This window comes from Apaloderma vittatum, unplaced genomic scaffold, assembly GCF_000703405.1.
Source record: "Apaloderma vittatum isolate BGI_N311 unplaced genomic scaffold, ASM70340v1 scaffold6390, whole genome shotgun sequence".
Taxonomy (NCBI): domain Eukaryota; kingdom Metazoa; phylum Chordata; class Aves; order Trogoniformes; family Trogonidae; genus Apaloderma; species Apaloderma vittatum.
Window position 1 is genome coordinate 1 of NW_009694956.1, and position 12,666 is coordinate 12,666.

Consider the following 12,666-nt stretch of genomic DNA (forward strand, 5'->3'; position numbering starts at 1 on the left):
TTGAAAGTAGCTCTGAAGAGAAGGATTTAGGTGTGTTGATTGATAGAAGCTCAGCATGAGCTGGCAGTGCACTCATGCAGTCCAGAAGGCCAACCGCATCCTGGGATGTATCAAGAGAAGCGTGGTCAGCAGATCAGGAGAGGTGATTCTCCCCCTATACTCGGCTCTTTTGAGACCCCACCTCAAATACTGCATCCAGTTCTGGTGTCCTCACCATAAGAGGGACATAGATCTGTGGGATTGTGTTCAGAGGAGGGCCACAAGGATGATCCAGGGGCTGGAGCACCTCTGCTAGGAGGACAGGCTGCGGGAACTGGGATTGTTCAGTCTTGAAAAAAGAAGACTTCCGTGGGATCTAATAGCTGCCTTCCAATACCTGAAGGGAGCCAACAGGAAGGCTGGGGAGGGACTTTACAAACGTGTCCACTGATAGGACAAGGGAAGATGGATTTAAGTTGAAGGAGAATAGATTTAGATTGGATCTTAGGAAGAAATTCTTCAGTACGAGGGTGGCAAGACTTTGGAATAAATTGCCCAGAGACGTTGTGGCTGCCCCCTCCCTGCAGAAGTTCCAGGGCCAGTTGGATGGAGCCTTGAGTAGCCTGATCTAGTTGAGAGGCGTCCCTGCTCATGACAGGGAGGTTGGATTAGATGATCTCTAAGGTCCCTTCCAGCCTGGGCCATTCTATGATTCTATGATTCTATGATTTTCTTTGCAAGCTGTAGCTGATGCAATCATATTCTGGAGGTTTACCAAATTGATTTGGCTGTAGTTCAGATTCATTTGATAGTTCAGTTTCTAATACTGTATAAGAAGTTTTCTGTTCCATTACCAATACATCCACTATTCTATGGATGGGAAATTACCTTTTAATCCTGACTAAGATCATGAAAGAAGAGCTTTCTTACTCATCCGTCACTGTAGTGTACCCCAGGAACGTGCTTTCACTTGTGGAAATGATTGACCCATAATCATATCTTTGCTGGGACAAATAATGTTATTGCAATCAAATCTGTGTTGCAGACTGCAATGCTTTATTATAATGAACATCAGGATGTTTTTACTCTTGATCTTCCTGAACCAATATTTTACAGTCAATTAATACCAACTTCTATTTTATAATTCAGCATATTAAAATAATGTGAAATACAAACACAAATAATAATGTCAGAAAACACTGACCTTAGCCCTTCTACAGGCTACTCAGTTTCATGAATCGATTCCTCTCTCAGGCTTACACTTCTTGGCTGAATTAGACTATCTCTTTTTTGGAAAGACATCAAGTTTTAAGTTAAAGAATTTTGGCACTGACAGTAGGCAAGTAAATCAAACAGCTAATTGCTCTCACAACCATACATATTCCTTCTATATAGAAATACACTCTATTTCCAACTTGGAGTGTCATAGCTTCAATTTTTAGCCATATTGTTTCATTTATTCATCTTCTAGTGTTCCCAGAACTGTAGTGGCTTACACCAGCTTTTACTGAAGTCCCTTCAAGTTCTTTGGCTGTGTCCCGACTCGGATGTAGGGCAAGGTGTAGCTGTGGTCCATCCTCTTCTTTCAATTTATCTTCAACAGTAACCCCACATACGGAGGCCACAGCAGAGCTGCAGTAGATCCGCAGCTTGACAACGGAGTCCCTAAAGCACAGCCAGAATCAGTGGAGAAAATTGTTCTCACCGATCAGTCTACCCCTCTCTGATTTCTTCTCCACCAACCATTTGCTATTTCCGTATGTGCCTTTCAAACATCATCAGTTCGTCGGTATTTTTGCTAATCCAACAGAGACTCCCAGTGGGAAAGGGAAGCGATTGGAAGAGAAGTCAGATTTATTTTGCTGTTCCTGCACTGGCTGCTGTCAAGGCTGATGACTAGCAGCCAAGCAACAGTAACACTAGAACACGTATTCGAGTCGCCAGTGCTTTCTGGTTTGATTTCCTACTGCCACTTTATCGTCTTCTTTACCATGCTTAATTTATCAAGGCTCTAACTAGGGAGCAACATCTCAAAGAACCTCTGCACTGAGGTCTGTGTGTGGTGACTCAGTGGACTAAGTTACTAAACCACATGCACAATGTCCATGTTTGCTGTCTGGGTGTCTCTCAGAGGTGTATTGATAACTATTACTAACCGACATACCGACAAACTCTGCGGGAGCATGCAGAGTATATTTCCTAACTCATTTCTATTTACGTACAATAATGACCACTAAAAGAATTATTTTCTTTGAAGAAGAAGAAAATATTTTCATGGGAAAATATTTAATATTTATGAAATTATTTAAAGATGCCCAGAGATCCAGTAACATTTTAGCTATTTTCAAGTCCAGTGATATTCATATTTACTTGTTATTTCCACCCAGTGTAATAACAGTTTGGACTCAGTAATGATTTTTAACAAACAAGTGAAAGAAAACATTTTCCTTTGCTCTTACTCAGAATTATGAGCCCCTGTGAAGCTTCACAGGTTCGTAATGATGCCGTGAGTGAAGCTGTCTGTAGATTTAGGCAGAAAACTGCTGTTTAGTTATTGAGTCACAAGCATATACTCTAGGTGACAGTTTTCATCAGGCAGCATACTAAGGCCAATAGTCAGTCCACAAAACAATCGAGGTTGCTCATTGCAACCTAATTACCTCTTCAAGTGTCTAAGTCAGAAATCAATAGCTAAAAATTCTCATCAGCCTCTTCTTTTAGTTTCTGCAGGAAACGAGACAGGTCCAGAACAACCTCAGAACCACGGCATGGTTTCTCTCCACCTTGCCTGCAAAAGTTCAGGACATTTCTGACTCCACCGATCTGTCTTGCCCTTCCAGTAGAAGTCATGACCCCAGAGCACAGTAATGGGCTGGGGTCTGGGTTTGCTCCTCTGCTGCCACTTCTCATGGTCCAGTTGCTGAAGGTGGTACATCTCTTTTCTGCCTTCCGTGTATCAAAGCCTTGGCTGTGGGCACAGCATGGACACGAAGACCATCTTTATCCACCACCAGTTTTATTAACCACTTTACTAACTTCCTACGAATTTGTTAGATTTGGGCAAGCTAAGATAAAGACATTGAGTTAAAACATAACCATTTCCTGGTATGAAATTTGTTTCTTAGAACAGAGGTGCAGATGTGCATACAGTACATAGCAACTCTCTAAACTTTATTACAAGCTGCTAAAGCCTGTTTTCCTGCTCACATGGCACCACTCTACTGCATTAATACAATAATAAAAACAATTTGTGCATGTTGGATAATAGAGATCAAATAACACGCCCTGACATTGTACTGACCAATGAATTGAAAACTGTACCTTGGAGGGACCTTGAAGAAAATTACAGATATTGTCATTCCAATTCCTTGATCAGGGAAAATTCCTTTCTTTTGTCAGAGAATAAAGAGCAGAGCAGCCTCAGCAAACACTGCATCCTAGATCAGTCTCAGACTATAAGAGTACAGGGGCTAAGGGAGGACAGGGTGATTTTCTGCAGTTCATTTTTAATGTTGCTCTTAAGAGAAATGAGTGTGCTCTCCTGCTGTCCCTCAGTCTGAGGGACACGGTTTATACCTAGTGAGAGAAAATATGGGGACACTTTGCCCCAGCTGTTACACCCTGGAGCTATGGGGATGGGTTCCCGAGTATCTCCTTGCCTGGAGATGGAGCACCCTCGGTCCTTCCTCCCTTTCCCCATCTGCATGGCACAAGTCAAGATTCAGTTTTTGTACAATGTGTGTCTGTTTAAAAGCCCTGCTAATGCTCTCTTTAATATATTTGTAGCTTTTGCTTCCATTACTGCCTCTGATAGCCTGTCCCACACAGTAATTGCCTTCTACACAAATACATCTCTCCTAACCTCCTGTAATCTTTCCCCTTTCTACACTTCAGTCTATGCTTTCTTTGGTTTTTTAAACCTCTGGAAATATTTTGTTATTTTTGTTCCTCACAGTTTGAACCATGTCACCCCTGTCTCTCTTTAATGCCTTTTTCTTCCTAATGAGTACAAAACCTCTCCTCATGTCTGTACCCCTACATGAACTTATTGCCTTTTCAACAGCAGCCTCACCATGATGTGATGTTCAAGTAGCAAATTTCTGTTGTGATTTCATCAGCCTTTTTTTATCCTGTAACAGTATTCTGGGATGATTGTTGCACTTGCTGGGTATTTACTTAACCTAGTATCATATGGCACCAACAGTTTATGTTCATACTAATTCTTGCTCAGAGAGTTATGGGATTTTTTCATTTTTTTCAGACCAGACTAACATCACTTAACTGTTGTTTGCAAAGGATATTAGTTCGGGTTTCCTGGAAGAACACCTAATTTATCCCTGGATCCTCTTTTCAGTGAAGATTTCCAGCTGGTGCCTTTCCAGTCATTACTCTGAGAATGAGTAGGATAGTCTAAAACACATATCCACTGTCAAACAGAAGTAAATTTGCTTTTTAATGAAATTCTCATATGTTTTCTTAAAGGGATATCTCAAGGACAAGGATCAGTTTCCTGCCAAGTCATGGATTAGAACTCATTAAGAAGCTAAGAGCAAGGTTTACATATAATTTAAAAAAGCTTCCTGATTTAAGCAAGTTTAGATCTTTGATTGAGGCAAACTTCACCTATCCTAGCCATTGCTGTGCATTTACAAACTGGAAAAGACAAAAGTAAGTGGTTTCATTTGTTTTTCTTCTTGGTGCTCCTCGGCAGTTGACAGTAAAGTAAATACACTTCCTCATAATCTGGATAGAAAAAGTCTCCTCGGTGCAGGTAAGTCAGTGGATAGAAATAAATAAATATATATGCAATACATAGAGGTTTATGCATGCTGTCGAGTGCACAGACTCTCCATTACAGGGAAGTAATAAATTTTTGATAGCAGTGTTAGGATCAGCGCTTTCCTCATCTGTGGCTCTAGTCCCTCCCTGTACATCTTCCTCTGGGACCTGCCATCCTGGATCAGCCTGGAGCCACACTGAAGACATTCAACAGGAAAAGTTTCACAGCTTTTCAGGAGGTAGCTGGAAGGAAAGCTGTGTTTGCAGACAAGCTGCTCAATAATTTGCCTTCAATTCAGGAAGGTAACAGGACCGCTGACTGATCTTAAACTCTCCTCTCAGAAAGCCACACTGATGTTGAAACACTGTCCAAGCAAACGCCACAGATATATTATCTGTCGAGTCTACATACACTATGTTTTTTGATGTAAGTTCTGAAACGGTTAAGCTAGAGCAGACCCCTTTTACCCAAATCAACAGAGGGGAATGGGAGGGTAAGATGTCTTTTTAGACTCCCAAAGCAATTTTCCACGTTCGTTTTACTTTTCTACTAGCAAGTTGCAGTGACGCTTCTGGTATCAGTGATTCTCATTTAGTATTTTCAGCTGATCAGACAAACTTTAAATGTACATGTTAGCTAGTTAATGAACATCCTGAATTTGTGCCACTGGGAAACCTGAGGAACCGGTACCTACAGAAACTCCTGTTAGTGTTTGAAGTTCTTCCTTTACTGGATGTCCTCAAAGACTTGGGATTTGCCATGGTAGAAAAAAATTGTGGAGCTACTTCTGGAGGCATAACTACACAGTCCCCTGTAGCATCAGGTGTGATGCTATGGTAAGAAATAGTGTGCAACCTGGAGATGCTCTTCTTTATGATGATTACTTGAATGAATGTGCATGTGAACAGTATCACCCTGGTCAACAGAACGAAGTTGAGTATGTACATCTGTGATAGTTACAAGATGTATCTTTTACAAAATATTAAGCATAAATTCAAAATTATTAGAACCAATTATTTAGATCGACCCTCCCTGTCAACCGCTTTAAAACATAATTAAAAATGGTAATTTCTTTCATACAGTCATGTATTTTGTAATGAAATTGGTGGGACACTGATATCCTCTCTCCAGCTTAAAGAGAGAAAGCTAATGCATTTTAGCTCAGTTTAAATACCGGGGGTATTACCACACATTTCAGCAGAGATTAGTCACACGTACAGTAGCTACACCTGCTTTCATATCAAAGCCGTTTGCTTGACAGCTGGCACAACCTGCACGTGCCCTGAAGACTTCCCAGGTTGTTTAAGTGTTACTAATAGTTTGCAGTGCTCGAGGACACAACGTGTATTATTTCTTTGACGAGAGCTGTGCTGGGTTCAGTTCAGCGGGCCTCACTTGTGGTGCTTAGAACTGTGATGTGACTCAACTTGCCACACACCTTCACAGCAGATGGTTGTTCTCCTGAGACCATTTGGGTCTCAGAACACTTCCAGTTAGTCCAGGGAGAATAAAAATGATGCCTCATCACTTCTAGAACTGCATTTCACCGTGACAGTTGGTGTTCATGTGAGAAATCTGGGAAGGGATTAAGTCACGGATGTGTGGCCCCTTTTGGATGCCCCATTTATGTTAGATTTCCCCTCTTTGAGGCTTTTGCAGCACCTGAGAACCTTAGATAAAGTAAGTTGCCATAATGGATCATGCTCAATCCCCTCTCCCAGACCATTCCGCAGTACTGAACTGGCACTGTTGTGACAACAGAAAGCTTAAACCTGTTACAGCAGCAGTGCTTTCTAAATTTTGGAGGATGTTTCATCAACCACAGCTTCACCAGACTGAGACACAAATTAAAACACAGGTAATTCCGGTGTGGTTTTTTTGGTTGGGGTTTTTTCCCCATTCCAAAAAGGATTATTTGATAAATATTGATCTGTAGATTTATCGCACTCGAGTACCATGATGCTGACCTAACAGAAGTTAAACTGCTTTCTTAGGCCAGGCCTAGTACAGTGTGTTGAACTCTCCTCACGTTTTTCTGTGACTGGGAAATAATATCCCTGAAGCGCAGATATGGCAGAAACTGGATGTTAAAACCTCGACTTCACATAGACCATTATGAACTTCAGCAAGCATTTGGCTTTCTTTGACATAAAGTTCACCTTCTGCCTAAAAGAATGACATTGATATGACTCTGTCCTTACACTTGATCATTATTCTTTGGAGGAGCTGTCACATGAAATCCTACTTCTTCAAAAAATGTGGCAACATCAGGAGTCATGTTTGGGCCTCGTCTCTTGAGAATGTAATATCAGTTGCTCACAATTCACTTGGTGTCACTTTTCTGTGAGCGTGATTGGTTTGAGATAGGGCTTAATACAGAACCTAGATCAGGACTATTTATTTTACTGAGTATGTTTTTCAGCACGCAAGAGCCTGCTGTCACTGGATCCAGACGAAACACGTAAAATAACTACTTGTACAAAGGTGGTAATTTTTGTTTATTTTTGTCAGAGCACTCTTCCAATTTTCATGTTATTCTTTAAGTTGTCCTTTCTCTAGTCTATTTTTTCAAAGGTTTTACTTGACCTGAGCGATGTTGAACAGTAACAGAAGGTTACAGAGGGAGTGAATAAATGAACTGTGTTATGACACCTATCATTTCAGAAGGAAGCAAAGACCCGTTCCTTGCCAAAAAAATATTTTGACTTGTTGCTCTGAATGCACTGCACAGCCCAAAGGGCAAAGAATGGCTAAGCAGTCAGTACCAGAGGAGAGGATGGCTTTTCTTTTCCTTGGGATTTTGCAGCCACCTATCTTATCTGTTCATGGTACAGGTGACCAGCTCTCATTCTGGCAGAAAACAGAGCAGCTAATTCCATGAGACCCGAGTTTTATTTGGTACTGCTGGCCATAAAATAATTCAGTATTTAATAAATTGCAATAATCAGAAATCTTTAATTGGCTTGACATAGAAATCGTACCAAGGGATAGATGCAGCTACAGGCAGTGCCTCTGTAACTTGAGAAAAGGTTTATTTTTAACTCATAGCTAAGAAATTAGATAAAAACTTTTCCCTTGGTTCATTTATAAAGAATCACCAATTGCAGTAGATTTCAGTGCCCTCAAGTGCCTGCTGCTCTCAGAATTGAGGGACTTTCTCTCCCATTATTGTTCCTTGGAAGCATGTATTCGCTTTCAGCTAGAGAACTGTTGATATATTGATCAATACACCGGACCCCTCACTCATCCTTATGCGAGCAGAACACAGGGGAGCAAAATGTAATGCCTTGTTATTGCTATTGTGACCTTCATAGTGCATATTTGACCTCACGGAAAATCAGTTTTCTGCCTCAGTTGACAGGAAAGATAAAAAATATTGATAATAGTAGAGGATGCTCAGAACCTCATAGGAAATGTCCCTCACCTTCTGCTGCTGGGCCCTCATTAGTTTTCCTTCCTTGCAGACCTTTTAAACTCAATTTTTAGAACATGCAGTGAGTGCACAAAGTCAAAGGGTAAAATTAGGTTACAAAGAATTCTCCCTTTTAGCCTGCCACCAATTGTCTAAAAATTTCAACCTAACTTGCTTAGAAAGCTCTTCTCTCAACTGTACTGCAAGTCAGGGTGGAAGATAAGCTGAGGTCCTGTCCTAGAAGTTATATACCTAAACTGCCATCTCGGCTGTAGATAGAAGTAGGCAGAGATGAATTGTATTGGTTTTCCAACATATGGTGAGCTGTTTTATTCCCTAATTAAGATTAGGTCTTCTGGATCCATTTTATGCAAAGCTATGAATGCAAGTTTCTGGGACAGTAAACTTCAAAGATGACCTAGGAGAAGCAGTTGTTAAAGTCTGACTATTTATTTCCCATTGATACACCCTGATACTTCTTAGCCTGATGGAGCTGATCATCTTTCTGTCATCTCAGCCAAGACATTTGTTTATTCAGTTGGTCTAGGCATGGAGAAGGGCATAGAATTAATACTGTAGGAAATAAAGCCAAACACAAAACTACCGGGAAATACTAGTTTTACCCTCAAAGATACTTTTTCTTGAAATTATTTTCCTTTATTTAACTTTGCTACTGAAAATTCTCAGAATATTTAAAAAAATACTTTCTAATAGAAACAAAAGTGTCTGCTGTTTCCACAGAAATTTTGGGTTGGGTTGGTTCTGTGTGGCTTGGCTTTGCTTCACTTCACTTGGGTTTTAATCCATTTTCTTTGAAAAAAATGTACTACCAGTTTGCATCTGTGTTGGCAGCTGTCTTCTAGAGATTACGTGGAAGCCTGCATTATCTTATCTATGTCACTTATCTGTGTTACTGGACAATTACTAATATGATACGAGATACTTAAAATGAATGGCACAAACTGGAGTTGTTCTGTGCCCCAATGTTACGAGTTTGAATACGAGATTGAATATGGCATACCAACTGTCAAAAATTTTAGAAGACGGGAATTTGAGTGTAATACTAAGGGATAGTAGCATTATTGTGATTATACAGCTCCTTATGGGCACAACTAAACTGAATCATTCTTCAAAGTTCAGTCTTACATCAGAATTCATCATCATATACTTCCCACATGCAGAAATCAGCGTATCAATGACAACTTATGTGAGAAATTCATTTGAAATAAGGGAGGCTTCTTACAGAATGCATTATCCAGGTGGATAAATGCATTGTGAGTGTTAGTAAGGCAAACATTAGGCATTCCTTTCCCTTACATTTTATAATGTTTCCAAATAATTTACACTTTCATGTAATAGTTTATGAATAGGGGCCAGCCAGACTACTAATTTCAAGATCCAGGGTAGTCTATATAATCAGCTAACCCAAAAAACCCAAGCTGTTAATGGAAAATGGATGATTTCATGTTTGTTGGATGCTTCATGCTGTGTTTCTTAGTTTCCAACTCTACTCTTTTTACAATTTCAGCACTGACTTGCATCCGATATGTAGCATATCTCAGGCCAAGCAAGATCTTGATGAGCAGCCTGGTGATAAGATACATACACGATCTGCGGCTGAAGATTATATTTCCAACTACGGCATAGGATTTGACCCAGCAGAGAATGAATTTGACTATGGTTTATGCAATGAAGTAGTTAATGTAGCTTGCTCACCTAAACCTGATGCTTTCAATCCATGTGAAGATATCATGGGATACAACATTCTGAGAGTCCTGATATGGTTTATCAGCATTTTAGCTGTCACTGGGAACATTGTTGTCCTCATTATTTTAATAAGCAGTCAATACAAACTCACCGTACCACGCTTTTTAATGTGCAATCTTGCATTTGCAGACCTCTGCATAGGTATCTATCTGCTGTTCATTGCATCTGTAGATATCCAGACCAAAAGCCAGTATTACAACTATGCCATAGACTGGCAAACTGGGGCAGGATGCAATGCTGCAGGGTTTTTTACAGTGTTTGCAAGTGAACTCTCAGTCTACACACTGACTGTGATAACTCTGGAAAGGTGGCACACCATCACCTACGCCATGCAACTAGACCGCAAGGTTCGACTTCGTCATGCTGTGATTATAATGATTTTTGGCTGGCTGTTTGCTTTCACAGTGGCACTTCTTCCCATATTTGGAGTCAGCAGCTACATGAAGGTCAGCATCTGTTTGCCTATGGATATAGAAACACCGTTTTCTCAGGCTTATGTTATATTTCTTTTAGTGTTGAATGTACTTGCATTTGTGATTATATGTGTCTGCTACATCTGCATCTACTTCACTGTGAGAAACCCTAATGTCGTCTCTTCAAACAGTGACACCAAGATTGCCAAGCGCATGGCCATACTGATCTTCACGGACTTCCTCTGCATGGCACCAATATCTTTCTTTGCAATATCAGCCTCACTCAAGGTTCCTCTCATAACAGTGTCCAAATCCAAGATTCTTCTGGTCTTGTTTTACCCCATCAACTCCTGTGCCAACCCTTTCCTCTATGCCATTTTCACAAAGACTTTCCGCAGGGATTTCTTCATTCTGTTGAGCAAGTTTGGTTGCTGTGAAATGCAAGCCCAGATTTACAGAACAGAAACCTCCTCATCTGCTCATAATTTCCACACGAGAAACGGACATTGCCCTCCTGCATCAAAAAACAGTGATGGCACTATTTATTCATTGGTTCCTCTGAATCACTTGAACTGAAATGTTTGCATGAATTTGTGTCTGAGGCAGTGTGATAATCACTTTCAACTGTGAATTTGAATAATGACTTCATCATAGCGTGTAAACTTATTTTTTAAGAGGAAAAAAAAATATTTCCACTTTGCTATTTTTGTTCAATGAACAGCCATCAGAGATGACACATCATCTTCATCAGTTCTTGAAGAACAAAGAACAAAACTTCAGTATGTGACAGTGTTCTGGCAAAATTGTCTCAAGAAATAAATGAGATTATAAACTGGTATCTCCTGCCATACAGGCAGAGATTCTCTTCATTCTAGGAAGATGTTAGATGTTTATTGAGAATTAAATAGTGGTTACGTACAGTTGAAAGAAAAAAAAGATGTAGAATTAATTTTTTGCCCGTGAAGCATGCCACGATGACAGGTAATTAGCTCTTCTCATTAATCACATCTCTGGGGGTTACAGGAGACAGAAGGACAGCTTAAAGCCCTCCTTCAGAGCAGACTTACTAGGAGTGAAAACATCTTGTGTTGTTTCCATTTCTGTTGACCACAGCAGAGAGGCAGGAGGCATCTCCAGCTATGCTGATGTTTGCTGTTCCACACCGCATGGACCTGCCTTAAGAAGTGTCACTTTGAGCACAATTTGTGTCAATCTAGATTGGTAGGCTCAGAGAATGAGATTTCATCTGAGTTTGGATCAAGGAGTTTGGTTTGGGGTTTGTTATCAAGGTGACAAAAGAACAAGCGCAGGAGAAATCCTTCATAGAAAGAGGGATGTTTTCTCTAGTTGGTCTCACAAAGTTGGGTTGAAATCACTTTTATGTATCTGGGCCCATTGGTTGTGGCAAGATGGGCTAACGGGCTGCTCAAACATGATACCTGATGCAGGTTTGTCATATAGCAGTATTAGTGCATTACACTGCCTGGGCTAAGGCTGCTCAAACATGATACCTGACGCAGGTTTGTCATACAGCAGTATTAGTGCATTACACTGCCTGGGCTATGTAAAGGATGACAAATCCAGATATGGCTTTTGAAAATCCAAACAGAAGTTTTCATGAAATCCTTAAAGTTCCTTTCCTGTCTAAAAAACCCAAATTTTTCATATGCACATTATGAGATGACGGTTCAGACTGAAAAACCTGAAAGAAACCACATACTGCATATAACAAAAAAGAAAAAAAAGAACACTCTTAATAGAGATTTCTGATTTTAAAATGGTTTTAATAACATCTCAGTGAATATGTAGACTTTTAACATGATTTGATTATCAAACATTTTGAGGGTTAATAATTCCAAATCAGAGCAGATTTAGGGTTGGGTAGGCTTTTCTTATGTGGATTGTGTGTCTGTGTGGGTGTGTGGGCATAAAGAAAACACAAGAATGGGAGTCAGAGCTTCATTCCCACCCCACAAACAATTCATGGGTTTACCCCATTATATTGTAAACCCTTGGAGTCTTCATGGTTAAATGTGATGTGTTTTGAATATTTCCTGCCTACAACTCCTAAAATTTCAGAGCAGCTCTTGATGCTTCTATCCATAATTTCCCCTGTCATCAGCTTCACATTTCAGCATCTGAACCTGATGCGAATAACTACAGGAGATGATTATTCATTCAGTCCTAGCCAGGGAAGGAAGTATCAGTTCCCTAGTGCATAAAACAGGGGAGATCAAAGATAGCAAGGTTGGGGGGGGGGGGGGAGGATTTCATTACTCAACACAAGTAACACTCCCTCCAAGATCCAAGAGAAG

General features: G+C 40.3%; 1 protein-coding gene across 1 annotated transcript; it reads left to right on the forward strand.

The window, feature by feature from the left end:
• The first annotated feature begins 4,468 nt into the window (after positions 1–4,468).
• On the forward strand, positions 4,469–11,403 carry LOC104269371 (follicle-stimulating hormone receptor). The gene is made up of 2 exons (XM_009869343.1): positions 4,469–4,647; positions 9,700–11,403. The coding sequence occupies exon 2, from the start codon at positions 9,923–9,925 to the stop codon at positions 10,925–10,927; it is 1,005 nt and encodes a 334-aa protein (XP_009867645.1). The 5' UTR covers positions 4,469–4,647; positions 9,700–9,922; the 3' UTR covers positions 10,928–11,403.
• The last annotated feature ends 1,263 nt before the right edge of the window (positions 11,404–12,666 follow it).